Source organism: Lacerta agilis, chromosome 3, assembly GCF_009819535.1.
Source record: "Lacerta agilis isolate rLacAgi1 chromosome 3, rLacAgi1.pri, whole genome shotgun sequence".
Lineage (NCBI taxonomy): Eukaryota > Metazoa > Chordata > Lepidosauria > Squamata > Lacertidae > Lacerta > Lacerta agilis.
The window spans coordinates 94,371,763-94,398,547 of NC_046314.1; the positions used below are offsets into that span (position 1 = coordinate 94,371,763).

The window sequence follows — 26,785 nt, forward strand, 5'->3', positions numbered from 1 at the left end:
CCTTACTTTTGTCTATTTTCTGTTGTAATGCAGGAGAATATCTGTGGCTTCTGGGTCAAAACTCATCCTTAATGGTGAAGTGTGGCTGATCTTCTGGTTTGAAGTTTGGATTAGGGCTGCCATCTTCATTGAGAATTCTTTGGGCAGTATAGCCGACAATAGGGTATTTGGCTTTGTAGACATTGTGGAATGTATCCTCCAGAGACTGCAGCTCCTCTTCCGTAAGGCCCACCTAAATGAAATATGAAAGTGAGTTAAGGTCTGTGCAAGGGGAGGGAGGGAGGGAGGGAGGGAAGAGAGAGCAAATACATTCACTGTGCTGTATGTGACTATTCAAAAGACACCCACCAGGTGTCTTTGATCCTGCATGTGCTTGAGGCAACAGCTAGCTGCCAGCAACAGTTTAGGCCCAGATGCAAGTAAAGGGATGTGCAGGATTGTGGCCTCAGCTCATGCCACAAAGAACACATCTCTCTCTTTCTTACTGTATCATGCGTGAGATCCACCGGATCAAGCGACATCTTTGCAATCCCTCGTGTGGAATCTTTGCCAGCTAGCGCATTGTACGGTGCTCCTTTTGCATAAAACTCTGTCCGAGGAGGAGAAAATAAGGTCTCAATGAAATTAAGCTAAAATTCATTACCCTTTTAAAAAACAAACAAACATGGTACTTCTAATGTTTAATTATGTCTGTGGTATTTCAGAAAAAAAGACTATTTCCTTTTAGAACAATGGACAAGTTAGAAAACTGAGGGCAGAAAAATCCCAAAAACGTCTGATGGCTCAGGATATCAAGTATCTGGTCTCTGGACAATATTTGGAGGTTTCCCTGTTTTATCTTCCTTGTACAGTGCCAGAACCAAAAAATAAAAAAATTAGATTCCAATGCAAAGGAACTTAAGCTTCCATTGTAGAAGATGAGAAAGATGTCAACTTAATGCACTTATCAGCCTCCCTGGCCATGAAAGTGACAAGCAAATCATATTACTAACACAGCACTAACGGAAGACCTGCAAAAGATCTGAGGGCATCCAGTATTTTAAATAATGAGGCTCAGTGCACAGAAGAGGACGGCAGGTGGCAACCAACTAATCACCTAGGAGGCTGCCAAGTGGATTTAAATGGTGATTCGCTGAGAGGGGGCGATGCACATTTTTGACTGAGGTAACCAGGCCCGGCGTCAGCATCCAGCATGGTTGGCCAAACGTCAGGGCCTACAAACTCCAGCAGGTGCCAACAAGGCTGCCTCCAGCATCCTTTGTATAGTAGTAGTAGTAGTAGTAGTAATTTATTATTTATACCCCGCCCATCTGACTGGGCCTCCCCAGCCACTCCACCAGGGAGGGTTGACAGCTATGACTCTGAGCGGCTTCCAACAGAATATTATAATACAATAGTATGTGTGTGTTAGCTTACTTTTTATTTATTTTTTAAGGCCCAGCACTTTAAGAAGCACCTTTATTTCCCCCCTGATGCCTCCTTTGTTTCCCTCAAACATAGCAACCTTAAGTCAGACCCGAGAGGCATTGTGGGTAAATGAAGTCAGCGGCAACAGCAGCCACCCAGCTTGGCCCTTCTCCGACTAGCACCAGGCTGTATTTTTTTTAAAAAAAAATAAAGTCCATTGCTACAGTTCGCCGCCTGGCTAATGTGTGAGAAGAAATAGCCGGCACCATAAAAGAACTGAGGTGAAAGGGACAGAGCTGTGCAGATGACTGCTGAGAAGATTCAGTCATTTCATTTATATGCTGCTTCTCCACCCAAAAAAAAAAAACCACACTCAAAGCAGTTTACAGGAACTCGAGGTCTTGGGGGGAACATGCCTTCCTTCCAGAGGCAAGTTTAGCCACAGCCAGCAAAGCTGGGAACATTACTAGGCCTGGTCAGTTAAGAAGGAATTCAGAGTTGTGAGGAATCATTTGAGCACTTTTTGATGGAGAGGAAATAACTTTGGAGGTGGGAGAGGGAAGGTACTGGAAGATATTTCAATTCTGATTATATATTAGTAATCTTTTGTTCTCCTCTCCCTTTCAAGAATATCCCAGGACAACGCCAGCTGGGGATGATGGGAGGTGTGGTCCTGAACATCTGGCGGACACCAGGTTAGGAAATATGGAGCCTTCTTAAGAATGCCTTACAGTAGCTGAGGCTGCAGGGCTGAGATTTCTGCCTCTGAACCTGAGCCAGAGATGGGGAAGTTAACTCACCTTTCCCAGAGGTGACATCAAACACCACGCCCTTCACAGCTATGTAAATAGGCTGATCCTCCTGAAAAGACATTTCCCAACCCCCCGCAAAAAAGACACATTTTTAATGCAATCTAACCAAAATCTCAAACAAGAATGGAGATGTGTAGAAGAATACATGAACAAAAGAGGTGTCAACAAGAATTTATTGGTATGCTTAGACTGAAGTCATAAAGATAAGATAGATCAAGTTAAGTCATGCAATCAAACAAAAAGCGATTAAATAATATTAAGGCGCAGAAATACAATCTCAATAAGAATAACAAACAAAATGACCGAGGAAGTCACACACGGGCGAAGGGAAGACACAGGGGGAAAGAAGATATGGGAAATGTTAACAATATAAGGAAATGTGAATATGATACTGTATAAATATTACAAGTACAATATGTATGTTCAAATGAAATGTATGAGCGTGTTTAAGTCAAGTGTACAATAATTACAGTAACAATGTTAGGAATGTATAAGGATGTAAATCATAAATATAATGTAATATGAATAAATAAATAAAAAGGGGAGAAGATTCATTTTTAAGATATATATATATATATATATATATATCATCCAATATAATTTTGTAAGCTTCTTTCCCCCGAGACAATCCAAAAATGGCGCAAATCAAGTTAAGAGAGAGAGAGAGAGCCTTGTCTGACAAAACCAGTTAAAATCACTAAAGGAGCATGGGAGTTTTAGGATAAAGCATCTACAGAGCACAACCTGCCTGGAAGGAGTCAGGCTTGTCTCCTTTAGGGAGGGCAGAAATCTGCAGGTGGGCTGTATGGGGGTGGCTATGAACTTGCACACACAGAGAGAGAGAGAAGAAGAAGAAGAAGAAATGTGAATTCCTTACAGCATGCTAACTTGGGAGAATGAGGAAACAAATCCTGCTGAGACTTTGACCCAAGCACGTATAAGTTTGCACCTGAGCAGCCTGCTTCTGTGGGGGCTTGTTTACTCAGAAAACCCACCGCGTTCATTCAATGGGTTCCCACTCAACGCCCTTCCATTCATAGCAACGGGAACCAAATGCGAGGCAAAACGACACCCGCCGCTGTTCTGAGCTCTAATCCGGATCCTACCAACAGGTGCAAAACTCTTCCGTCCATAATACTCTTGCGCCCACATTTTAGTTGCACGGCCTGCCGCTAGCCCCGCCGCCTTCTCCCGGGAAAGCGCCCTCCCTGCTTCCCTTCGCCCTCCGTACCTGCTGCCCACCATATCTCGCCAGCTCGGACTCGGTGAAGAGGCGCACGGGGCTCTGCCGGGGCGCGGGCTTGAAGCGCAGCTCCTGCTCGGTCCGCCCCTCGCGGAAGCCCAGGAGGGCCGAGGCTAGCAGGACCAGCGCCGCTGTGAAGCCGCCGGCCATGGCGCTCCTCCTGCGCCGGCCGGATGGCGGCCAAGACTTAGAGGGGCGGGCAAAAGGAGTCGCAGGGATCGGGTTTCTCGAAAGCAAACTTCTCCCGCTTGCTTTTCTCCACGGCTTCCTTTCCACGCTGCGACTAGATAGCATGCACGCCATACATCCAAAGCACGCCCCCTCCCCACCCCCCGCGAAGACTCCTGGGAACTGTAGTTTATATTCCTCCTTACAAAGCTACAGTTCCCAGCACCCTGAAACAGAAATGCGCTTTAGATGCATGGCGTGAACTGCCTTCACGAGCCTTTAACACCACTGTTACGTTTTAAATTGAGACCTTGCATTACAGAAGACATGCGTGTAACTTTGCTTTTCAATGCTTCAAACATGTCACGACCACCCTGGAAAGGCACGTTACCTCCTGTGTGAGCGCAAAGGGAAGGCCTGTCGTCCACAATATTTGTAAGAAGTTAGAACGTGTGCTTAAATGCATTCATGAAAAAAAAAATCAAGGGAAACTAAACATTTGCATGTTTTATAGTTGTTTATCCAATCCATCAACCGACACTGCATTCCTATGCAGGCGAGGGTCCCATAATCCTGGGAACTGTAGTTTGTATGGATGCCGAGAGTTGTTAGGAAACCCCCAATACCCCTCAAAGAGCTAAAATTCCCAGAGCTCCCTGAGAAGAGGGATTGATGTTTAAACTACTGAGAACTATAGTTCTCCAAGAACAAAGGAGCCCCCTAGCTCAGTCGGTAGAACACGGCTCTTAATTTCAGTGTCGTGGGTTCAAGTCCCACGCTGAGCAATAAGATTCCTGCATTGCAGGGAGCTGGACTAGTTGACCCCCATGGTCCACCACGCAGCTCTACAATTATATGAACCTAGCCTCTTTCAGCACGCTTACATACTACAGTTTCCAGCCGTGGAGGAAGCCACGGCTGTTAGAAGTGGTATTATGCCGTTTTAAATGTCTTAACGCAGATATGACTCACTTTAGGCTTAGGGAGCTCAGATAAAACTACATGGCGCGCGCACACCTGCCCTCCAACAGACGGAAACTGGTTTTGGGGGGATGGGGGATCGCGAGGATTGCACGGTGTAGCGTCGAGTCGACTACGATGCAAGTCGCAGTGAGTTCCCCGTGCAACGAGCATCTCGGAAGCCTGCCGCCTTGCTCGGCACATTTCGAACCCGGCGCTTCCCCAGAAGCCCCGAGTCCTGCCCAATGCTTCCAGGTCACAAACTACATTTCCCAGCATCCCCTTCTCTACAGCCCCCCTCCTTCTCGGTGTAAGCAACAAACCGTGCAGACCCAAGGCACGGGGAGCGCGCAAGTAAGTTTCTGGAGGAAACGGTGGGGTCGCGCGCGCTTGCGCCGTGCGCCTCCTGGCCGGAGAATGTGTGTCCCGTTACGCCCGAGGCTCTTTGATCCACTTGTCGCTTCCGCAGCTGCCACGCCAGATCCCGGCTTCTTTTGCAGCTGCCTGTTGATTCAGTCTCTCCCACTGCCTTTCTCTTCGCTGGTGCCATGAATAGACAAGAGACTTCGTCGTCTTACCAAGAGGTATTGGGGTCGGGGGTCGGAGCAGTGGCGGCGATCTTGCTCCGAAATCGCCTTCGCGAAGAGCGATCGACGCGCCGCTTTCGTTTCTTGGCCGACCTGAGCGTTGCGCGCTCCGGAAAGAGCCTTTGCAGTTTGTGCTGCTGTGGCAAACAAACAGGAAAACTTGCAGCCCGGGTATGGGCAGACTTAACACAGCCGGATCCGATGCATTAACGCTCCGTACAGAGGCAACTGCTGCATACCGAGTCAGACCGTTGCGTTGCCCCATCTAGCTCAGTATAGCCTACACTGATTGGCAGCAGCTCTGGGCAGGACTAGCACTCAGCTCTGTACCCGGAGATGCCGGGATTTGAACCTGAGCCCTTCTGCGTGTAAGGCGGGCGCTTTACCACTGCAGTAGAGCTTGCCATTCCGCTTGCAATAGGGCTGCAAAACTACTACAGGCTGCCATCCTCTGTGCATGCATTCAGTATAATGGAGCACAGAAGGGTTTACTTCTCTGCGCATTGGATTGCTTTTATAGATGAAAACTGCTGTTGGTTCCCTGAAGTCAGGAGTAAGACTAATTGAACTCAGTGAGACTTGCTTCTGAGTAAAACATGCAGAATCTTGCACTTACATTGAACTCAGTGAGACTAGCCTCCTGTTCCGAGTAGGAAACAAACACGCGGTTCTGCACAAAACCCAGACACAAGTTTCTTGTTTGCCAGCGAAGGCACTGCAGGAAAAGCGTTTTCTTTCCGGTGCACAGTAGTTCCTCATCCCCGCTCCCCCCCCCCAAGCACTTTGCAGACGTTTTCTAGTCCAGATGGCAAGAATCAGAAGTGGGAGCTCTGCTTAAAACTGCAGGACTCTAGCTGATTCTCCTGTCGCCGGCAATTGATTCATAATGATGATAATAATAGTATAATAATCCTCCTGACGAGCTGAGTGTTATCCTAGAAGGCAGTTGGTGATAATGAGTTCTTAATTGTTGTTGTAAGTGATCTTATTATATGCTCAAATGTAATGCCGGCTGAGTTCAGTGGGGCTTAATAATAATTTATTATTATTTTTAGTAGTGTTGACAGGAATCTTGTCTTAATTCTCTTCCCAGTTTGCAACCTAACAGGGTCTCTACATCAACTCCAGCCTTTATTGCTATATTTAAATGTATAACCGCCCTCCGTTAATTCTGATTCTCAGAATTCTGTTTAATGCCACAGAGAAAGATAGCTGGACCACCAAGTTAAGTCCATTTAGTAGTGTCAACAATGGCCTGTTTTTATTCCCCTGAGCGAATCTCTCTCTCTCTCTCTCTCTCTCTCTCTCTCTCTCTCAAAAAAAGGATATCCTGCAGACTCTCTCACAAGTGCTGCCCTTGAATCATTTTTCTTTTCTTCTGGATCCCAGATCTCTTGTGTTCATGCAGTTAATCTGGCAGGAAAGGGAAGGGGGTGGTGATGGCTGTTGGTGTAAACAAACCCTCCCAGATCTCACTTTTTAAAAGGCATTTAAAGCAAATCCAGAAAACTGGTTACAGTATCTATTTGAATGTGCTCTGGTATGGTGCTATCAAACTGGTCTTAGCTGTGCAGTGAAAACTCCCCCGCTGTCCTGTTGCCAAGGCCTTGAGGGTTTCGCCTCCTTTGCATATCAATGTACCAGCTGGTGCAACTGTAACTCTGGGCTCCTGGCAGTTGCCTTTGCTTCTCCTTCAAAACTGCAGATGTTGAGAGAGCTCAGCTCATTCAAATGCAATTATAGCATGCCTTACTGGGGGGGGGGGGACACACATTAGCAGGAGAGCTGTGATGCAGCCCATAATAATGCTGTTAACGACAGGGACGTCTTAGCCATTGAGGCTACTGGCGCAAGGCGACACAGCCTGAGGAGGGCGCCTATTCCCTCCAGCCCCGCTGGCAGCGCCGCTCTCGCCCACCTCTTCTCGGGCTGCGGACGCGGGGAGGCCGTCGGCGAGACTCCCGTCGGCGCTCAGCCAGGGCTCCCTGGACGACAGCGCCGCGCTGCCACTTCGGACGAGCAGGCGGAGGCAGAGCACAGTTGGCAGCGTCCCCACCCGCCCCTCCGCGCCCTCCGGCTGCCTGCCGCACCTGGCCATGCCCAGCGGAGCACAAGGGGCGCCGGAGGGATCTTCGCGCCAGGGCGCCGGATTTACTTAAGACGGCCCTGGTTAACAATAATAGTACCATTCCCAGGTTCTCTTCCAAATTCACAGGTTCCATAGGGGTTGTCATAGTGAAACCAAGTGAAGATTGATGCTTCAAGACAGGAGCTTGATGTTATTATACATGAGTAGTAACCTAACAGATTCTTCCCAGAAATCAAGATGAAATTGAGGGGGGCAGGAATGTGAGCTGGCATTTTGTTGTGTGGATGGGGATGGGGGGAGCTCACATGGTTATGAAGCCCCAGTGCCACAATAAACATCCGCCTGGAAGCATTTGTTGTGACATAGGTTTATATGGGCAAAGTGATGCCAGAGATGAAATGTGTTGCTTTTTAAGGTGATGCAAGACTCTGGTTTTTGCATTCACTAATGCAGATGAAGAATAATTCTTGAATTTGCTCAGTGGCAGGGGACCTGTGGTCTTCCAAAATGGTGTTCAGCAGTCATCAGCCACAGCCAGTATAGCCAATGGTCAGGTATGATTGCAGATGTAGTCCCATGACATCTGGAGTGCCACGGGTTTCTGCCCTTGCATTTGGTAGTACAGATGAATAATGATAATATCCTTTATAAATGGGGACTGCAGCATAATGTTGTAACATGGGAAAGCTTCTGTCCAGGATGCCAGCCAGCCAGGGTTTGTGGCCTGGGATTCTGATGAGAATACCGAGGGCCAAGTAGAGAGGTTTAGGGGGCACTTTTGGCTCTCTGCCATTATAATATATTCTCAAGGTGCTCCTCTGTTTTGGAGACTACAGGTTTTATTCATTTTTTTCAAAATCTTTTGAAACGTCCTTACAAATCACACGTTTAGCTGCTTTTGTGATTTTAAACCTTCTGGGTTAAGTGACCTAAAGTGTTAGTGTGATTGCCATTTTGCTCTTTACGTGGGGCTACCTTTGAAGGTGACCCGGAAACTGCAATTAATCCAGAATGCGGCAGCTAGACTGGTGACTGGGAGTGGCCGCCGGGACCACATAACACCGGTCCTGAGAGATCTGCATTGGCTCCCAGTACGTTTCCGAGCACAATTCAAAGTGTTGGTGTTGACCTTTAAAGCCCTAAACGGCCTCGGTCCTGTATACCTGAAGGAGCGTCTCCACCCCCATCATTCAGCCCGGACACTGAGATCCAGTGCCGAGGGCCTTCTGGCGGTTCCCTCACTGCGAGAAGCAAAACTACAGGGAACCAGGCAGAGGGCCTTCTCGGTAGTGGCGCCCGCCCTGTGGAACGCCCTCCCGTCAGAAGTCAAGGGAATAAACAACTACCTGACATTCAGAAAACACCTAAAGGCAGTCCTGTTTAGGGAAGTTTTTAATTTGTGACTCTGTATTGTATTTTGATATTTGTTGGAGGCCGCCCAGAGTGGCTGGGGAGACCCGGCCAGATGGGCGGGGTATAAATAATAAATTATTATTATTATTATAAAGAAATGAAAGGGGAAAAAACACCAAAAGTTCCCTGAAGTTAATATGTGTTGAGGAACTAACTTATGTATAAAAGATTTCCCTCATTCCCTAAACTCTCTGTTCGGTCTTTGGCCTCTTCTGGGAATGACTGATGAGAGTTGGCAGAGAAACACCTATTCCCCACTCAGAGCTATAATTCTCAGGGGTGGGGGGGTGGGGGTTTAACCATCAATGCTTCCCAGTGAACTCTCGATATTGTAGCTCCACACCCTTAACAGACAAACAGACCCCTAACAGACATGCTAGTGGTGGGTTACATTTCAGCTGCGCCAAAGTGCTCCAGGAAGGCGTGGAGCAGGACTGTTGAGCTGGTATGTCTTGAGGAGAAGGGGTTCAGGCTAAGGAGAGTCCCAAGGGCCACGCGGAAAGACCCAAAGTTCTCCAGTTCCGATGTACTTGCATGCGTGAATCATCCGTTCCCCAGGATTTTAGACTTAGCTCCATTGAAACCAATGCGAATAAATAGCTTACAGGTAGGTGGCCTGTAGATCATAGCTTCCCCTGCTGTCGCCGCCTTGTCTGACATCTGAGCAAATACTGAAATAGGACACACCTGAAAGCCACCTGATCGCTGTAGCTCACCTGCTCCTAACAGTGTGCCAAGGCTTCTGTGCCAGGTTGATCTGTATTCATTGTGGACTGCAACCATGCAGTCATGTACACACGTAACAGCCGAGAAGCCTGTTGCATGCATTGTCTTCTCGAGGGTGTGGAAAGCATGAGAGACTTACAGTGCCATGTCTTTACTAATGGGACCTGCAACAAAATGTTGCAGCGTGGAGAGCTTCTAGTTAGGGCTCTAGTCAGCTAAGCGCCCCATTCCTCCTCTTCTGTTTTCCATTCAGTCCCCACCAGTTGGCATTCCGCAGCCACTGAGCAGGCTCAGTTCTCACTGGGCTACTTTTGGCTTCCCTTCTTTATTCCCCACCCTTTTTGTTCGTACTTCTGCAAACCTTTGGGGTTTTCCCAAGACAGCTGATAACTTCACTGTTGCTTGCTTTATTTTTGAGTGCCATTTATCCGCTTGCAGGGGTGTTGAAGTCTTGTAATAATAGCCTTATCTGTTTAAAGATTACAGCAGGTGTAGCCAGCATGGTGCCTGGGTAGCTCAGTTGGTTAGAGCGTGGTGATAACACCAAGGTTGCAGGCACCTACATGTTCCTGCAATGCACGGGGTTGGATTAGATGATGCTCAGGTTTCCTTCCAACTCTTTGTTGTCCAGTCGTTCAGTCGTGTCCGACTCTTCGTGACCCCATGAACCAGAGCACGCCAGGCACCCCTATCCTCCACTGCCTCCCGCAGTTCGGCCAAACTCATGACAGTCGCTTCGAGAACATTGTCCAACCATCTCATCCTCTGTCGTCCCCTTCTCCTTGTGCCCTCCATCTTTCCAACTCTACAATTCTATTATTCTGTGGTGTCCCCAAGCTGCTGCTGGCCTACAACTCCTGCTGTCCCTGACCATTGGCCATGCTGGCTGGGGATGACGGGAGCTGACCCACTCTGTGGGTTTCCCCCTTTGATAGAGGCAGATCTTGACAGAGGCTTCAGGGGCTTCTGAAAAGCCTTGTCCCCACCTCTAACTGGACGAACGAACCTTTCTCAGGTTGGAGGTTTGGTTGGTGCCCAGTTATATTTCTAGGTCTGAGGCCCGTCAGTGGAAAAATAAAGCTGGCGGCTGAAATTTGGTAAGTCAACTGAACTTGAAAAAGTGTGTTTTCATTTGCAAAAACAATGACTTAAATAAATAAACAAAAGCAAACAATTTTGTTTGGGAAAGGGAAGAAGTGGAACGCGCCAGCTGCGATCTGCAAGGTTGCTTCGGAACGCCAGGAGACAAAAAGGAAATTGTAGATAGAGGGAAGGAACAAAGGGAAGCAGAATCCTTTGTGCTACGCCTTCAGTTATTTTCCTTTCAGTTCTGGGATTAGAGGCTGCGCAGCCTGCAGGGATCATGTCTATCGGATGTGACAAGCCTGTGTGACATTGACAAAAATGTCCTGGCAGTTTGGGCCTTGCGCTTTGAGTGATGGATCAAGAAAGCATCTGATCTGTTTTGGTGCTTTGAAAGGTGTTCAGTTGCCTGTTGTTCAGGTCCGCTGAACCAAAGGATAACGTAGCAGTGGCCTGAGGATTAGGTTGCTGTTCTTTTTGGTAGTGATTGGGAGGAAAGGTGTTTGTGCCGCAGTCACACACATGCTGAAAGCAGTCAGATGTTTGGGAAATCCCTTTGCCAGCAGTTCCGGGATTTGCATACAGAGGGATAAATCCAGTCTTTTTGGTCGTGAATGCAAGAAGGCACATTAGAATGGAGAGTCAGGGAGAGGTGTAGATGCTCCATTGAAGACTTTGCAGCCCAAACCGGAGAAGTAACCAATGTCGTTTTAAATTTTTATCAGAAACTTCCTACTCCATTTTCTTATTTCCTTCTGCAACAGTGAGCACCAGAAATTGGTTTGTTCTTTAAAAAAAAAACACCCCGACATCACCGCTTCTCAGCTTTATATACCGGTAGCAGCCTCTAGATCCAGCATTAGAAGCCGCAGGTTGGATTTGCAACAAATGTTCCGGTTTGTCCTCTTTAACAGGAGTGCTGTTGTTCAGGGTTCTAGGCAGTCATTTGAGAGAGCAGCTTCTAGACAATGCAGACAATACTGAGCTATATGCACTAATGGTCTGACTCGGTGTAAGGCAGTTTTCTGTGTTCCTTCCACTCTTTTACAGGTGCGCATGCACAAACACAAACTCGGACACTATGGTTTGCCAGAAGTGTTCCCCCACCCCCTGTACTCAATATTACATGACTACTGAACATGCTCAGTACTCATTGGGCTGTTGGTCTTTTGCCTCCACCGTTTTGTTTTAATTTGTACCTCTGAAAATTCAGGGTGTTACCCTAGTATTGCTGAGAGCTCTCGCTCTCGGTTTCTCAGTAGCTCTATTTTGGCTCAGTTTCTGTTCTCATTCACCGCCTGAGATTGCTATTGGAGAGAGTGCTCATTCATGCTTCCCAGTCCATGAGCAGCCATGAGCATTCATGGAGAGGCAATTTAGAGCTGGGTTGGCAAACCTCTTTCTGGCTGGCAGCACCGATAATGATTCCCCTGACCCCTGGTGGGCCAAATTTCACAGGTGGGCAGGGTTAACATTGTGCAGAGCAGATGCAGCAGGGAGGCTGTAGCATGAGTGAGAGTAGCCCGCTGTGTGTGCGGCTTGTGGTTGAATTTCACCTGCAGGAAGAACAGCTTCTTTGCGATGTCCTGGACCAGCTCCTCAGATACATCTTCGGGGTAGAACTTGGCATGGAATTTGAGCCCCTGCAGAAGCTCAGGGCTGTACCCACTACACAGATCTGATTGTTTCCGTATTTTATATTTGCAGCTGAGTGAAGATGTGGAGCACGCAGATGCAAACTTGGAACCTGCAGAGGAACAAGTAGACAAAGAGGATCTGGATGATGCCAGCTCAACTATCCTTCCAAGTGAGATCTACTGATCCTGTCTAGCTGGATATTAAATGTGCTTGCATGAGAATCTTGGGGTCCCAGCACGTATTGTTTTCATGTTCACAAGAGATATTGCAGTGATGCATGTCGCAGGGTCGGGGGATTTCCTGCAACAGGTGCAGAAAAGCCTCTCTTGAAGGGAATTCTCTGGCTGTGATAGAACATGTGCTGAGAACAGCAGCGCTTGGTACAGTTGTACCTCAGAAGTTGAACGCCTTGCAAGTCGAATGTTTTGGCTCCTGAATGCCCCGAACGTCTTCTGTGGCTTCCGATTGACTGCAGGAACTTCCTGCAGCCAATTGGAAGCCGTGCCTTGGTTTCCAAACATTTTGGAAGGCGAACGGACTTCCGGAACGGGTTCTGTTTGACGTCCAAATTACGACTGTATTATGAAAAAGTGAAGCACCTCCATGAGGCAGCCAACACTTCCCTTCGTCAAGCAGCCATTATTGCTGCCACTGGCCAACCATCACTTGCTACAAGCAGGTCCCTCTGCAGCCTACTCTCCCTACATGGGGAGAAATCAGTCTTTGGTTCTTTCCCCCTTAACATGGGGCATATTTAAATTCTGACACCATATGTTCCAGTGTGAGTTAAAAGTCTCAGATTAATGTTTTCTCCAGTCCTAGACAGCAACAGCCCTTCGGTGCGTTTCAGCAAGTCCTGCCTGAAAAACGTCTTCTCGGTCATTCTCCTCTTCATATACCTGCTGCTCATGGCTGTAGCTGTCTTCCTGGTCTACCAAACCATTGCTGACTTCAGAGATAAACTCAAGCACCCCGTGATGTCAGTCTCTTACAAGGAGGTGCCCTCTTACGATGCACCTGGTAAGATTGGAAACTGAACGATGAGCTTTTGGGGGAATCGGGCAGGGTTTGAAGTTGCATTTTAGGCTTCCACAAATCTGCAGCTGGCTGCCGTTTTGCTTACCAGCTCTCAGGCTTACGCATTGTTGGGTTGTGGGACCTAGGCTGCCTTTGTAGATGCTTAAGCCGTATGCTGTTAAGCCAGCAGAAGCTGCTTCTGAGGAACACAAGGAACCCGCATTTTGTGGCTCTGCAGACGTTGGAGGTTGCAGGTGCCACTTGTTGAAGCCACAACAATAAGCTGGGTTTTACCTATTCTGTGAAAACATCCCCTTTTATTCAGAGCTCTTAAGGGTGGTATTAAGTGTTACACGAGATTCAGGACTACCTTAAAAACAGCAGCCCCATGCAGGGTTCCCCACTTCTTGCCCTGTTAATACTTAGTAGGAGATTAGAAGCTGCTTTTTCACCGAGTTACGTTCTTGGTCCATCTAGCTCACTAAGGTCTACTCTTGCCGGCAGTGGCTGCCCATGATTCGAGTCAGTAGTGCATTTCCAGCACAGCTTTCTCCATGGCCTGACATCGTGGCACTGTGTCTTGTCCTCACCATCACTGACTGCTTCTTGTGAGGATAGGAGTGTGCAATGAGGACCAGACGCATGGTAGATTGCAATAAGCATTGCAGAGAAGAGGAAGAACTGGACGTGGAGCTGTGGCTTTGGGTAGCCATTGACAGATTTTCCTTCCATTAATTTGGGTGGCAAATGTTTCTTGTAATGCTTCGTTCTCCTAAGCATCTAAGAAGGGTGAAGGTTTGTGGAGGGAGGCTCTTAAGTTGGTTAGTGCTAATGATTCACAAGTCACTGAGGGGAGGAGTGGGAGGAGTGGGTCCATATGTTTTAAGAGAAGCAATTTCCAGACTGTCACATGAGAGACCTCCCACTGAGCTTCCTGTGCCAGGCAGTTCGAGACCAGTTTTGGCCTTTAGCTAAGGCTATAAAGCAACTGACTTACCAACTTCAGGAGTTTGGGGTTGAACTAAATTATCTAAATTCATATCAGTGCTGCCTTGATTGCCCTGGTGTATGATGTGTATCAGGAGAAAGACTGTGGGAACTGACATATTGATTTCAGTGGCTTTTGATGCCCTTGGCCACAATGTCTCTCTGAGTTGCCTGCATGGAATAGGAATGTGTGTGCATGTGTTTGGAAGAAACTGCTTTATGGCATTTCCTTTCTCACCTGTCGGGTTCCAGAAGGTGGTGCTGTGGCATCCTTTTCTCAGCAGCCAACAAAATCAGGGGGGTTGCTTGTGGAAGCTATTGATGCCCACAGGTTAACTCTGGATGTTTTGGGTCTTTGTCTCCCTCTGTAAAAGCCACTCCCCTTTCCCCCAACAATCTCTAACATGACCAAGAAATGGAACGCAAGTTGCGGCTATGCAGACTTCAGTCTTAGTGGATGGTGCCATCAGCCATCTTTCCTTGCCTCCAGGAGGCCTTTGGGAATAACACCAAGTCACGACACAGTGTTGCTGCCATGGGGCATTCTGTCGCAGGAATGCCGTTGAGGGTGCTGAGGACAGGGGGATACACGGTCCTGCAAAAGTGTAGAAGGACGGGAAGAATCTCAGCCTAGATTTAATTGTCTTTCAACTGTCAGGGGACTCTGGATGCTGGGGAGAGATTTTTCTCATCCCTATGATCCTTTGAAGAAGCTAGGGATTGAACTTTGTCTGCATGCAAACTTTCTGCCATTGCGCTATAAGGCTGCTTCCAAAATTTGTGGCTTTTGTGGTCAGTCTGGCCCAGCATTCTACCCATCCTGACTCTCACACCACATTCTGTGTGATGTGTAAGCAATGCTGTGTCTGTGATGGTTTTGCAGCAGTCTGTCGCTGATCCCATTCCTTAGAAATGTAACATTGCTCTTCCAAACAGGTATTGCCCTCTACCCAGGCAAGGCTGAGCTGCTGACCTGCAAGCATCACTTACACAATTACATCCCACCTCTGGTAAACCCTGGTCAGCCAGGAGAAATAGAATGCACTACTCAGAGAATCAACTACACAGATCCTTATGCTAATGGAACAAAGGTAATCATTAAGAGGAAGGACTCAAGTCAGTTGGGAAACCCTCAGACGACGTCACTTATCTTGGAATGGCGCTGCGTAACGGAGCGGGGAAACTGACTGGCTCCAATTTATACTTTAGCTGAAATTCCTGCATTGCAGTTGGTTGGACTAGATGACCCTTGGGTCCCTTCCAACTCTATGATTCTATGAGTTTGAGACAGCTGTCGTCATAGCTGCTGCTAGAGAAGGGATGGGGACCATCCGTGGTCCTCCAGATGTCATTGGGCCCTAACTCCCATCATCCCTGGCCATTGGTCTTGGTGGCTGGGGCTGATGGGAGTTGTAGTTCGCAGGGTTGGAGGGAGCTTTCTAGGCCACCTGCTCCAAACTCTTCCTTGATGCAGAGCTATGGCATCCCCAGCAGATGGCTGTGTCCAGCCTCTGCTTGAAGACCTAAGCAAGTGTCTGTTAATTATACAGTAGAGGAGCCCTTCGTGATGTTGGGGCAGGTCTTGGGAGCGACTTCTTTATGGATGATATTTAACAGAAAACGATAGCACATGTATTGGAAGTAATCTGGTGCAGGGATCCTTCACTTTGTAACTTAAGGGTTAGTTCTGTTGTCATCTAGTCAAGAGGCAGCGGGGTTGTGTTGGAGGTGTTGATGTTTCATTTAGGTTTTGTTTTGAAGTAGTTTTTATTACTCCTGTAGCTGACATAGAAAAGTGAGGTTGGAGGATGGAGTGGCTTACTCGGTGCCCTCCAGAAGATGGGACTCCAACTCCCATCCTAACTCCCTGTCCTAACACCAGAAAATATCCTGGTCAATCCAGAGACACTCATATTGATGCAGGAGGCAAAGGTCCCCTTTTGTTCATCTTACTCCTCTTCCCACGTGTCTCCTCTGACTGATCTTTCTGCTCGTAGAAATTTGCGGTGATTGTCGAAGGACCTCGTGATGTGAAGCAGCAGGAACTGGTGTTCATGCAGTTCTACCTCAATGAAACGGACCAGGATTTCAGTGCAATAGACTACCTTCTCTTTTCTTCATTCCAGGATTTTCTTGAGAGGTACAGCTGCTCTCCTCATAATTTCTGTTCAGTAAAGAGCAGCGTGGTTTGAGTGTTGGACTAAGGCATCCCAGGTTCAGATCCCCATTTGCCCGTGAAGTTCACCGGGTGACATTAGGCCAGGGGACCCCAAACTAAGGCCCGGGGGCCAGATGCGGCCCAATCGCCTTCTAAATGCGGCCCGCGGACAGTCCAGGAATCAGCATGTTTTTACATGAGTAGAATGTGTCCTTTTATTTAAAATGCATCTCTGGGTTATTTGTGGGGCATAGGAATTCGTTCATATTTTTTTCCAAAATATAGTCCGGCCCCCCACAAGTTCTGAGGGACAGTGGGCCGGCCCCCTGCTGAAAAAGTTTGCTGACCCCTGCATTAGGGCAGTTTCTGCCTCTCAGCCTAACCTACCTCACGTGAGTGGAGAAGAGCAGAGAGAAACATGCGTGAGCCCGTGTTCCCTCTCAGTGATTCTTCCCATCCACTGCTTGCTTTGGAAGGAACTATGAGAGCTGGCATCACACAGCCATGGGATGAATTTCAGGGGGTTCCCCGTGGTACCTAAAGACCACCAGCCCCCTACATTTCCTGAAGGGAAGAAACCAATGGGCAACTTTACAGAATAGATTACAGCTAGGATTTATTGAGTAAAAGGGAAAGGGACAGAAACAAAAGGAACAACTCTGGTGGGTATACAGTGCACTGGTAAGTCTTTAAGCAACCAAGGAGGAAGAGGATGGAGTCCAGTAATTAAGACTTAAGTGATCCGCAGGTGAGCAATCAGTTTCTTCCACTTGCCTCATGAATACCAGAGGCTCTCTGCTTCTGAAGACCATGCAGATGGAAGGCAATGAACAGGATGGAGCAAGCAAGCTTGTCTCCGCTGACCCCTCCTCATGTCTGCACAGGCCTTAAGTCAGGTATGGCCAAACCTGGCCCTCCAGCTATTTTTGGGACTACATTTCCCATCATCCCTGACCACTGGTCCTGTTAGCTAGGGATGATGGGAGTTGTAGTCCCAAAACAGCTAGAGGGCCAAGTCTGGCCATGCCTGGCTGAAGTCAAGCAGGATTTGTCCTCTGTGCTAGGGTGCACGCAAAGATAAATTCATGCTTCCAGGCAATGGAGTAGCATGCAATCCGTTTAGACAGGCCTTAAACTAGACTTTGAGTGTCTCTCTTTGGGGCCCTGTACATAAGTGAATTCTGCGTAATTGCCTGCTTAGAAGTGTTCCATGTAAATTAAGCTTAGCGTGAATCATACTTGAGAATCCTGCACTTCCTCTTTTGGGTTCTCCACACAGCGTATTCGGCTGCCTTGGTAACCCACAATTAGCTGGAGAATGTGGAAGCTTTCAAAATTGTAGTGGTTAAGATTGAATAATTAGGAGGCCCAGCCAGGCCTGGTAATGGAGCAAAAGAAGCTCTGCAAGACAGTCGAGGGAAGGCATTTATATTTCCATCGGAAGCCTCCTTGAGTCAATAACTTCCATGGAAACTTAAGTGGGAGAGGAAAGGAACCATTTAGCAGCAATATTAATAAAAGCCCTTTCCTGGCTGCGATTCTTTATTTCTGCTTAGTGCCAGCCCCCACCCCTCACACACCCTAAAGCACAAACCTTCTTCTGTTGTCCGCAAGGGTTTGAAAGCCTGTCCTCAAAATTAAAATCCACATTAGGGCCAGATACCTCCATCTTGAAAGAATCTCGTGACAGAGTGAGGGACAAGGCTGAAGACATTTCGGGGTGGGGTGGGGTAGAGGTAGGATTAAAAAGAAAGGAAAAATGAATGATTTTGGCCCAGAACAGGCATTCATCTATATTAACAATGCATTAAGTCTCCAAGGAATACACACAATTTTTGTTGTACCTTTCCTTTAGTGCTAGATTCAGCTAGTCACTTCCCTTCTGGCTCTAATTTTTTGGTCATTCTTCTGCCTTTTGGGAGGCCACTGAATATTGACTCCCAACACTTCCAAGCCATAAGGACTAGAAACGTGCTTTATTCTTAAACGAAGGGGGAGATTCCTCAGGATGCTGAATTCTCTTGGATTCACAACAACTTATGGGATTGCATTATTCGCCCGCTGCTTATGGCGGCTTGAAGCAGAAATAGTTTAATGATTTCGGAATTACATTTATATCCTGTCCCTCTTCTCTAAGGAGCACAAAGTGGCAGTGCATGCTTTCTCCTGCCCACTTTCTCCTCACAACAACCCTGTGAGGTAGGTGGCTAGCCCAAGGTCATCCAGTGAGCTTCCATGGTCTCCCAGGCAGGGGCGTACCCAGAATCAAAACTGGGGGGGGGGGGGCAAGCCATGGTTGCTCAGGTTCAAAAACAAAAACAGCTTCAAAAAACAGAAAAACTTTCCCCCCAAACAGAAAGCCCCAAATGGCTGAAAAACTCAGTTTCCCAGGATCCTCAGCCCTCGCAAAGGAACTACTCACCATGCAAGGGAACTCAGTTTCCCAAGTTCCCTTGCAACGATGAATCCCGGCAAATTCAGAAACTGTTCCTCTCTTGCCAGCACGTTGTAGCGTGGATACAAAAAGCAGGCGGATGAGGAAGGATGGGAACCCAGGCTAAGACCATGGTCAGCCCTCGGATTCACCCCCTGACACTGCCCAAGTCTCAGCCTGCATCCCCATTTGACCAAGCAGGGTGCAGGCTAGGATCCGGTTTCTGATAGGCACGCCAGCTCTTTGTCGCCATGAGGGAAGGGGAAACAGCCGGCGCAACACACACACAAACACACACACAGTGGCCAACTGTGCCTCGGGCAAGAGCTCAGTTGTTATTGAGATTTTGGGAGGGGGAGAAAGACCAGTCGTTGAGCTTTTATTCAGGAGGAGAGCTTTTTTTTCCTTTTAGGCTGCCGATAACCATTTAAATTTTTTTTTGCTTGGGGGGGGGGAGCTGCCCCCCTGGGTACGCCCATGCTCCCAGGTCCTAGTCCATTCCTCTAACCACCACACCACACTGCCTCTCATACAAAACTGTGTTAAATTAAATATTACCATGTTAAATTGTTCTGAAACAGCCGGCATGATCTCAGGCTCACATGAGCTGCATAAGAAATCCTGTTGAATTTATAGTCTTCTCTGCTGTATTGCAACTCCCCTTTGCCAGTGCAATTCCCCAGGGTGCATCCAGTTTCCTTCCTTTTTTAAAAAAACCACCCTGTTAAAAAACTGCTGGCTCCAAGTTCCTACAGGCCTTGGGAGAAGAGATTTACAGTGTGTGTGTGTGTGTGTGTCCCTCCTAACCCCCATGCCCAGACAATAGATCTGCCATTGTGTTCCTTCCAGGGCACCTTTGCAGGTGCTGATGCTGGGTCTGTGCACAAAGTGCTGTTAAGGAGGAGGTTACTACAGCTTGTAGCTAGGGCTCCCTACAGCTTCTACAGCATCCACCCCAAGGAGACTCATGTGGCAGCAAAGGCAGCAGGGACTCTGCTACCGTTGCTATTTATGAAATATGACCCTCGTGCTGTCGGTGACTATGCAGTGGATTATTACTGGGCTATGGAAAATATATATATATATATGTATCTGTCAGAATGGCTCTTCGTGCGAGTTACGCCAAATGCCTTGGAAGAACACAGAATGGAAAATCAATTTCAGATGTCATGGAAGAGTTGAATGCCGCAACTCTCATCTCCCTGCTGTTGGTGTGCCCATTATTTCCAGAGGCTGTTGTAGTTGACTTTCCATACAGGGGCTGGAATCTAGAGGGAACTCATGCCTCATTGGTAGAGAGGAGGGATGCTGAAGGTCATCTGGGACAATCCTCTGCTCAGTGCAGCATCCCTGACAGATGGTTGTCCAGCCTCTGCTACAGTACCTCCAGCGAAGGAGAGCCCAGCATCTCCATTTTTTTTTCATGTTTTGTACCTATGCGCTTCCAAATTTCAGGTGCTTTAGGCCTGGCTGTGGTTATGTAGCCACCAAGGGAAGCCACTCTGCATGTGTTTCGAGGCATTCTCATTGTGAAATCACATCTCACAGCTGCTGGAGAAAAGCCTTCAAAATGTGCCTTTTCAGTTTTATCTGACAATAAAGTAGTCACTGTAGAATTTAAGACTTGAAGAGCGTGTTAGCAAAAAAAACTAAGCTACAAGTCATGAAGTATCCAGATTTCCTTCTGCATGAACTTACTGCCTTAGGCAGACTCAGTTTCTCATTCCCACATCTGCAGCATTGGGATAATAGCACTGCCCTACCTTAGGAGGGCTATTGGGGATGCAGGTGGCGCTGTGGTCTAAGCCACTGAGCCTCTTGGGCTTGCCGATCAGAAGGTCGGTGGTTCGGATCCTCGGGAAGGGCTGAGCTCCCGTTGCTCTGTTCCAGCTCCTGCCAACCTAGCAGTTCGAAAGCATACCAGTGCAAGTAAATAGGTACCACTGCAGTGGGAAGGTAAACAGCGTTTCCGTGCGCTCTGGTTTCCATTAGTGTTCCGTTTTGCCAGAAGCAGTTTGGCCATGCTGGCCACATGACCCAGAAAGCTGTCTGTGGACAAATGCTGGCCTGAAAGCAAGATGAGCACTGCAACCCCATAGTCACCTTTGACTGGACTTAACCATCCAGAGGTCCTTTACTTTTTTTTACCTAGGAGGGGTATTGTAAGGATAATACACACCCTGAACACTCAAAAGGGCTTAATAAATGTTAAGTATAGTTAATTGGGGGGTCTTCTAGCAAAACCGATAACCAAGGCCTATAAAGCCAACACTAGGTAAAGGTAAAGGTACCCCTGACCGTTAGGTCCAGTCGCGGACGACTCGAGTTGCGCGCTCATCTCGCTCTATAGGCTGAGGGAGCTGGCGTTTGTCTGCAGACAGCTTCCGGGTCATGTGGCCAGCATGACTAAACCGCTTCTTGCGAACCAGAGCAGCGCACAGAAACACCGTTTACCTTCCCACTGGAGCGGTACCTGTTTATCTACTTGCACTTTGACGTGCTTTCAAACTGCAGGGACCGAGCAATGGGAGCTCACCCCGTCGCAGGGATTCGAACCGCCGACCTTCTGATCGGCAAGTCCTATGCTCTGTGGTTTAGACCACAGCGCCACCCTACCACTTGCTAAATTTCCCCACCACGAAGGTAACAAGTCCTTACAACAGAACTTGTCAGCTTCTTTTCGTTTCCCAAACTAACACTGCCTCCTTCTACCGCAGTCCAAACAAGCCAGACTTTATGAAAGCCTGTGAGAGCTCCTACTCCAGCTGGAAGTTTTCCAGCGGTTTCCGAACTTGGGTCAAAATGTCTCTGGTGAAAACGAAAGAAGAAGATGGCCGGGAGACGGTTGAATTCAGGCAGGAGGTAAGGAGGCAGCAAAACACAGCTGTTATTGCTGGGGGTGGGGTGTTTACACCATGCAGGTTCGCGATTCCGAACAAGATGTAGTGCCACCTTGTTCTCCTTCTGCTCCCACAAGGGACACGGTGCCAGAGACTAATCAGAGTGACAAGAGGATGCAGCCAGCATTTGTGTTTTATTGACTCTTCATCCAGCACATTCTCGGTCCTTCTCATGCACTTCCCACTTCCCAGAGTGTAAAAAAGTTCACGGGCAGCACTTAAGAGCAGATTTTCCTTTTGGATGATTGTGAGCTCCTGAGATTCCTGGTGCTTTTGTAAGAAATCCAAAATCCACAGCCAGGCAAGGATGAGGACTGACCAAGTGATCAGAAAATAGCAAGCAGGCTTCACCTAAAACTTTTCCTCAGGAAGGATTTTAACCCAAAGTAGGGAGACAGGGAGTGGCAATGGAAGGAGAGACAATTACCAGGCTGAGTGCTGTAGCCACAAGCTCTGCATTGCAGATTGATTGAATATAATAGACAGGTAGAGCGGATTGGAAGCAAGCAGGTACTGAACACAAGAAGCACACCTATCGGATACTAAGAGCAAATGTTGCACAGAACTCTTGTTTAAATGTCTTGACTCTCTTTCTCTTTAAATTCAACCTGCAACTGTTCCCTCTTTGCTCCCCCTGCTTGCAGAAGGCTATGATGTTTCACAATGATCAGAAAGAGATTCTCAGCCTTTAGGGAAGGTTAGTCTCTTGTTAAGCACCTGCCCATCCTTCCAGTTTAGCAAGGGCAAAGTGACTGGGCATAACTCCTCTCTCCCTCCCCACCCACCACCCCTCAGCTCCTTTGTGCTCAGTGCATTTCCACCAGTGTCTTCGCATTAAGTAATGCGTCTGTGAAAAAACAGATGCAGCAGTTCTTGGGTCTCTCTTGCAACCCACGGTCGAACGCATCCTGAGTGTAGCCAGGGAGCAGCACATGACAGGAGGATGGAGTCTTGAGAGTCTTCAGTAATAATCGGTGTTTGGATTTTGTTTCTCAGCAAACTGTGTGCATGAGTGTGTTATCTCCTTGGGTGGGGAGGACGGCTGCCCTTTGTCTCCAGGTTGTGGACTTCACTCTGCCCTTAAGAGATTCACCTCTCTCTTTCATAGATGGTCTTACGGCACCAGCTCAAGACCTTGTGTTTTGTTCCTTTCGATTTCATGGCTCCCCCTTTTGTGTTCTGGATGTGCTGTGCTGTTGTTTTCTTTTACTCGGTGGTTTGAACTCATTTTCCCCAGGTGGTGGGTGGTGCAAGTATCATTTTTATAAGACTTAGGTCACCTTGAGCTCCCGTATTGGAGTAGAAAAGGTAGAGTAACAAAATCCCAAAAGTAAATAGTTACAAGAGGCAGCCATGAATGCCAGGGAACGGTTTCCTTTGTGAGCCGAATGAATCTGTTTTTTAGAATTCCCCACATGCTTCTGTCTTGAATCTGTAGCATGTTTGGAAAAAAAGCTACTTGTCCCTTGGAAGAACGTGATAAAATCAGCATCCCCAATTTTTACAAGGTACATGGCAAGAGGCAGAGGATGCTAGAGGATAAAGCTATCAATGGCTATCAGTCATAATGGATACGTTCTGCCTCCTCTGTCAAAGGAAGATCTCTGATGCAATCGAGTTCTGCTTGCAAGCTTCCCATGGGCATCTGCGGATGAAGGGCAGTATACAAATTTAATAACTCACCACCACCACCACCATCTGGTTGGCCATTGTGAGAAAAGGATGCTGGGCTAGATGGACCATTAGCCTGACCCAGCAGTGTTCTTCAGTGGCAACTTCAGAGTATGATTTTGTTCACTGAAGTCTAGCCTCAAAATGGCCCATCAAGTTTGATATCATTTGTCTTCTTGATGTTCAGCTTTTGGATTTCTAACCCTTTAAACTGGGAATATGTATTCTGGAGTGGATTATATGACACACTAACGGCAAAACTCTTCCCCCCCCCCCCTTTACCCTGTCGCCAGATCAGTGTGGTGAACTACATTGAACGAAGAGCAAAAGCAAGCGGTGACCAACTCTTCTTTGTTGTATTTGAATGGAAAGACCCTTTTATTCAGGAAGTTCAAGATGTGAGTAAACTAGATGCAAGGCTTATGGCTTGTTTCTCTTAAAAAGCCAAACAGAAATGTCCACAACGATTGGAAACTGAGTAGATGGCTTTAATTGGGGTTGTTTAAAGAATGTGTGACTGGGAAGGTGGGAATTGGGAAGCTGTATGGACTAGTCCCGTTCCCATGACAATGTGTGCCATAGTCATCCCTCTCCCCTGCTCTCCAAAACTTGACAGGCATGGGAAGGGGCTGTATGGGAGAGCCAGCATCGTGTAATGGTTGGAGTGTCAGACTAGGATCTGGGAGACCTGGGTTTGAATCCCCACTGAGCCAGAAAGCTCAGTGTGTGACCTTGGGCCAGTCACTGCTTCTCAGCCTAATCAACCTCATGGAGTTGTTCATAAAATTGTAGAATTGGAAGGGACCGCAAGGGTCATCCAGTCCAACCCCCTGCCCTGCAGGAATCTTTTTCTCAATGGGGGGCTCAAAACCATCACCCTGAGATTTAAGAGCATCATGCTCTATCCTAGCTTGGTGACTCTCAGCTTAAAAAGTATGAGGATCCATCATGGAAGAGGATTACATTTCGGCAAAATGAATGTTCACTACTCACCGCTACCTGCACATTCCAAAACTAGGTTAGGATAACTTTTCCTTGACTCTAAATGTTATGTATGTAATGTCATCGGTTTTTAATATGGAAGGAACACTGAAACGTGCCACCTGGAACTCCTTGCATGGGGTATAAATTAAATAAATACAGATGTGCCCGTGTATGTGTGTAGTTCTCCACACAAGCAGGAGCCTCTATACCAATTAGTAGCCCCACCCCCCCATGTGAAGGAGCAGATATTTAATTGCATACAGCAGTGGTAAGCATACAGATCGTCTGCACATGGCATGGGAGAAGAATGACCACCATTGGCATTGGGAGTTGGATTAGCTCACACAACTCCATGACCCCCTTTGTGTGTTCCATCAACACGCAGGAGGAAGAAAGTAGGCTCTGTTTCATCTCCAGAAGCGCCCACACTTGGCTTTGGCTTAGGTTGATGTGCGAACTAGCCCTGTATGTAGGTTCCTGCCTCACTCATTGATGGTGAAGGGACATCAGACAGCAGGCTTGGAAAGACTGCTTGAAGCCTTGGTGCTTTTGGAAAATGTTCTTCAGAGAAACAGCTCTTTCTGTTTTGCCTCCAGTATTAAGAGGCAGTGTGGCTCTGAATACCAGTTACTGGGGAACAAGAACAAGGAAGGGCTATGAAACATAGTGGCAACCGGATGCTGGTTCAGATAGGTCTTTGGTCTGATCTGATCAGCGGGACTGTAACGTTCCCAAGAGGGCAATTTATTCCCAGCCCCTGGACATGGAGGATTGTGCATGGAGGAAAATGGTGTTGGAGTGAGTGCAACTTTACTCCCTCGGGTGGCAGGGATGCGGTGGTGGAGGCTGAAGCCGTGAAGAGCCTTCGCTTACAGTAACTACAAATCAAAATGTTAGTTAGAAAACCTGCAATGAAGGTCAAAAATATATAGCTATGAGGCAGAAACCCTGCATTGTAAACTTATCTCTTTCTCAACCATAGCTTTTCTTTCTTTCAATAGATTGTCACTGCAAATGCTTGGAACATGATTGCAATTCTATGCGGCATTTTCTTGGCTTTGTTCAAAGCAGCAGATTTTGCCAAACTCAGTGTGAAGTGGATGATAAAAATCCGGAAGCGACACCTTCAGAGAAGAACTCAAGCCTTGAACCACATAAGCTGAGGGCTGATCGCTACTGAGGTTTCTATTACACTGGGGAACATTGGTGGCCTGAGACAAAACTAGCCTTCAGGTACCTTGGACAGAAAAGCTGCAATGCAATGGCAGAAGGACTTGCTTAACTGGAGTACAGTACACTGGACACTTGGAAGTTTTAGAAAACTGTATAAGAAGCTCCTTCTAAATCCATGCTCTTTTCTAGGAACCTGAGCTCCTTTGACTAAGCTCTGAACTTCTAGGAAGATTCCCAAAACTATATTTAACCCTATTTTAACAGAACTCACAAGGATAGATTGACAGGGCCCTTAGTTTGCAGGGAAACAGAACTGGTCCCTTTTAAACACATTTCTGCCTGTTAAAATGGGATGTCTGCCTCAGAGTTAAGATTAGTAAGTCATGTTGCATGCCCAAGGCACAGTTTTTGTCTCTTGGGTTTTCAGTTAATATCTCAGGAGAAAAGACTCCAGCTTTAAGGGCCTACAGGACTCCTGGTTTAAGATATGCTGTTAGTCAGTGGGTGGTACTGTGCTGGAGGAACGATTATCTGATTGAATCTTAAGGCAGAGAAATCTCCCAGGCATTGCTCTAGCAGAGAGGCACACCTCAAAGGATGAAAGTATATTACTAGTAAAATTCAGGGCACTAGTTGTGTATTGGATCAGTGTTAATCTCTTAACTGACTCACACCCAAGTGATGGAAATTAGTGTGATCAACAGTGGTTGACTATGGTATTAATAGCAGTTTCAGCCTTCGGTATTCCTTCCTGAAGGAGTATGAACTCCACAGTGCCTGCCTCTAATCCACATTCAACTTGCAATTGCTTCAGGAGGATAAATAGACTAGATTGGCCTTCACTGAAGTTAGCATTGAAAGGGGCTCTCTCCGCAAAACAGAAGCACTGGAATTTTATCAACCTTTCCTATTTGATTAAAATGTATTTGTGTTCTGAAGATTTTTCAGTAAAATTACATCTGTCTCCTACACTTACCTTTTGAAACTATTCTTGTTGGTCCATTAGACAGGCAGGGCCCTCCAACTTTCAGACTCCTTGTCTTGCCTGCGTGAGAACCGGGCACAATGGGTACAATTCTGCTGTGTGATAGTAATGGGAGTTGTGCAGCTGCAGAAGCAAAATTGCACACTGAAAAGCTAATCAATATAAGACTAACTTCTTGCCTACAACAACATGAGCAGAACCTAGCCAGTTAGTCAAAATGCCTAGAGAAGCATCATTGATTATCTCAGTTGCCCACCATCATGAGAAATTCCTAATAGAAAATCCGTGCATATTTATAAACACTGTACACAGGGAGCCCCTGCTGGTTTTTATTGTGGTGCAGAGAATAG

At 47.3% G+C, this 26,785-nt stretch overlaps 2 protein-coding genes across 4 annotated transcripts; one reads left to right on the forward strand and one right to left on the reverse strand.

Annotated features, from left to right (window-relative positions):
* Window positions 1-3,644, reverse strand: NENF (neudesin neurotrophic factor). Its single transcript, XM_033144813.1, has 4 exons — window positions 3,451-3,644; window positions 2,208-2,268; window positions 486-589; window positions 1-232 (listed from the first exon to the last, which is right to left on the reverse strand). Exons 1-4 carry the CDS (start codon window positions 3,610-3,612, stop codon window positions 56-58), a joined length of 504 nt encoding a protein of 167 aa, XP_033000704.1. The 5' UTR covers window positions 3,613-3,644; the 3' UTR covers window positions 1-55.
* PACC1 (proton activated chloride channel 1) lies at window positions 2,080-26,421 on the forward strand. Of its 3 annotated transcripts, none has more exons than XM_033144812.1 (8): window positions 2,080-2,102; window positions 12,196-12,295; window positions 12,943-13,146; window positions 15,067-15,221; window positions 16,128-16,270; window positions 21,440-21,584; window positions 23,587-23,691; window positions 25,279-26,421. In XM_033144812.1, the coding sequence occupies exons 3-8, from the start codon at window positions 13,035-13,037 to the stop codon at window positions 25,438-25,440; spliced, it is 822 nt and encodes a 273-aa protein (XP_033000703.1). In that variant the 5' UTR covers window positions 2,080-2,102; window positions 12,196-12,295; window positions 12,943-13,034; the 3' UTR covers window positions 25,441-26,421. The 3 variants fall into 3 exon arrangements, with proteins under 3 accessions (XP_033000703.1, XP_033000701.1, XP_033000702.1); XM_033144810.1 differs by lacking the exon at window positions 2,080-2,102 and adding an exon at window positions 4,894-5,174; XM_033144811.1 differs by lacking the exons at window positions 2,080-2,102; window positions 12,943-13,146 and adding an exon at window positions 4,894-5,174.
* The last annotated feature ends 364 nt before the right edge of the window (window positions 26,422-26,785 follow it).

What these genes read in the sequence shown, in the direction of transcription:
- NENF (XM_033144813.1), bottom strand. Translation starts at nt 3,612, where the DNA reads ATGGCCGGCGGCTTCACAGCGGCGCTGGTCCTGCTAGCCTCGGCCCTC. An exon ending in CGAGATATGGTGGGCAGCAG is followed by an intron (nt 2,269 to 3,450) that starts GTACGGAGGGCG and finishes ATGTCTTTTCAG; the next exon opens with GAGGATCAGCCTATTTACAT. An exon ending in TGGATCTCACGCATGATACA is followed by an intron (nt 233 to 485) that starts GTAAGAAAGAGA and finishes TATTTCATTTAG; the next exon opens with GTGGGCCTTACGGAAGAGGA.
- PACC1 (XM_033144810.1), top strand. Translation starts at nt 5,139, where the DNA reads ATGAATAGACAAGAGACTTCGTCGTCTTACCAAGAG. An exon ending in CAGCTCAACTATCCTTCCAA is followed by an intron (nt 12,296 to 12,942) that starts GTGAGATCTACT and finishes TGTTTTCTCCAG; the next exon opens with TCCTAGACAGCAACAGCCCT. An exon ending in CGGTTGAATTCAGGCAGGAG is followed by an intron (nt 21,585 to 23,586) that starts GTAAGGAGGCAG and finishes CCCTGTCGCCAG; the next exon opens with ATCAGTGTGGTGAACTACAT.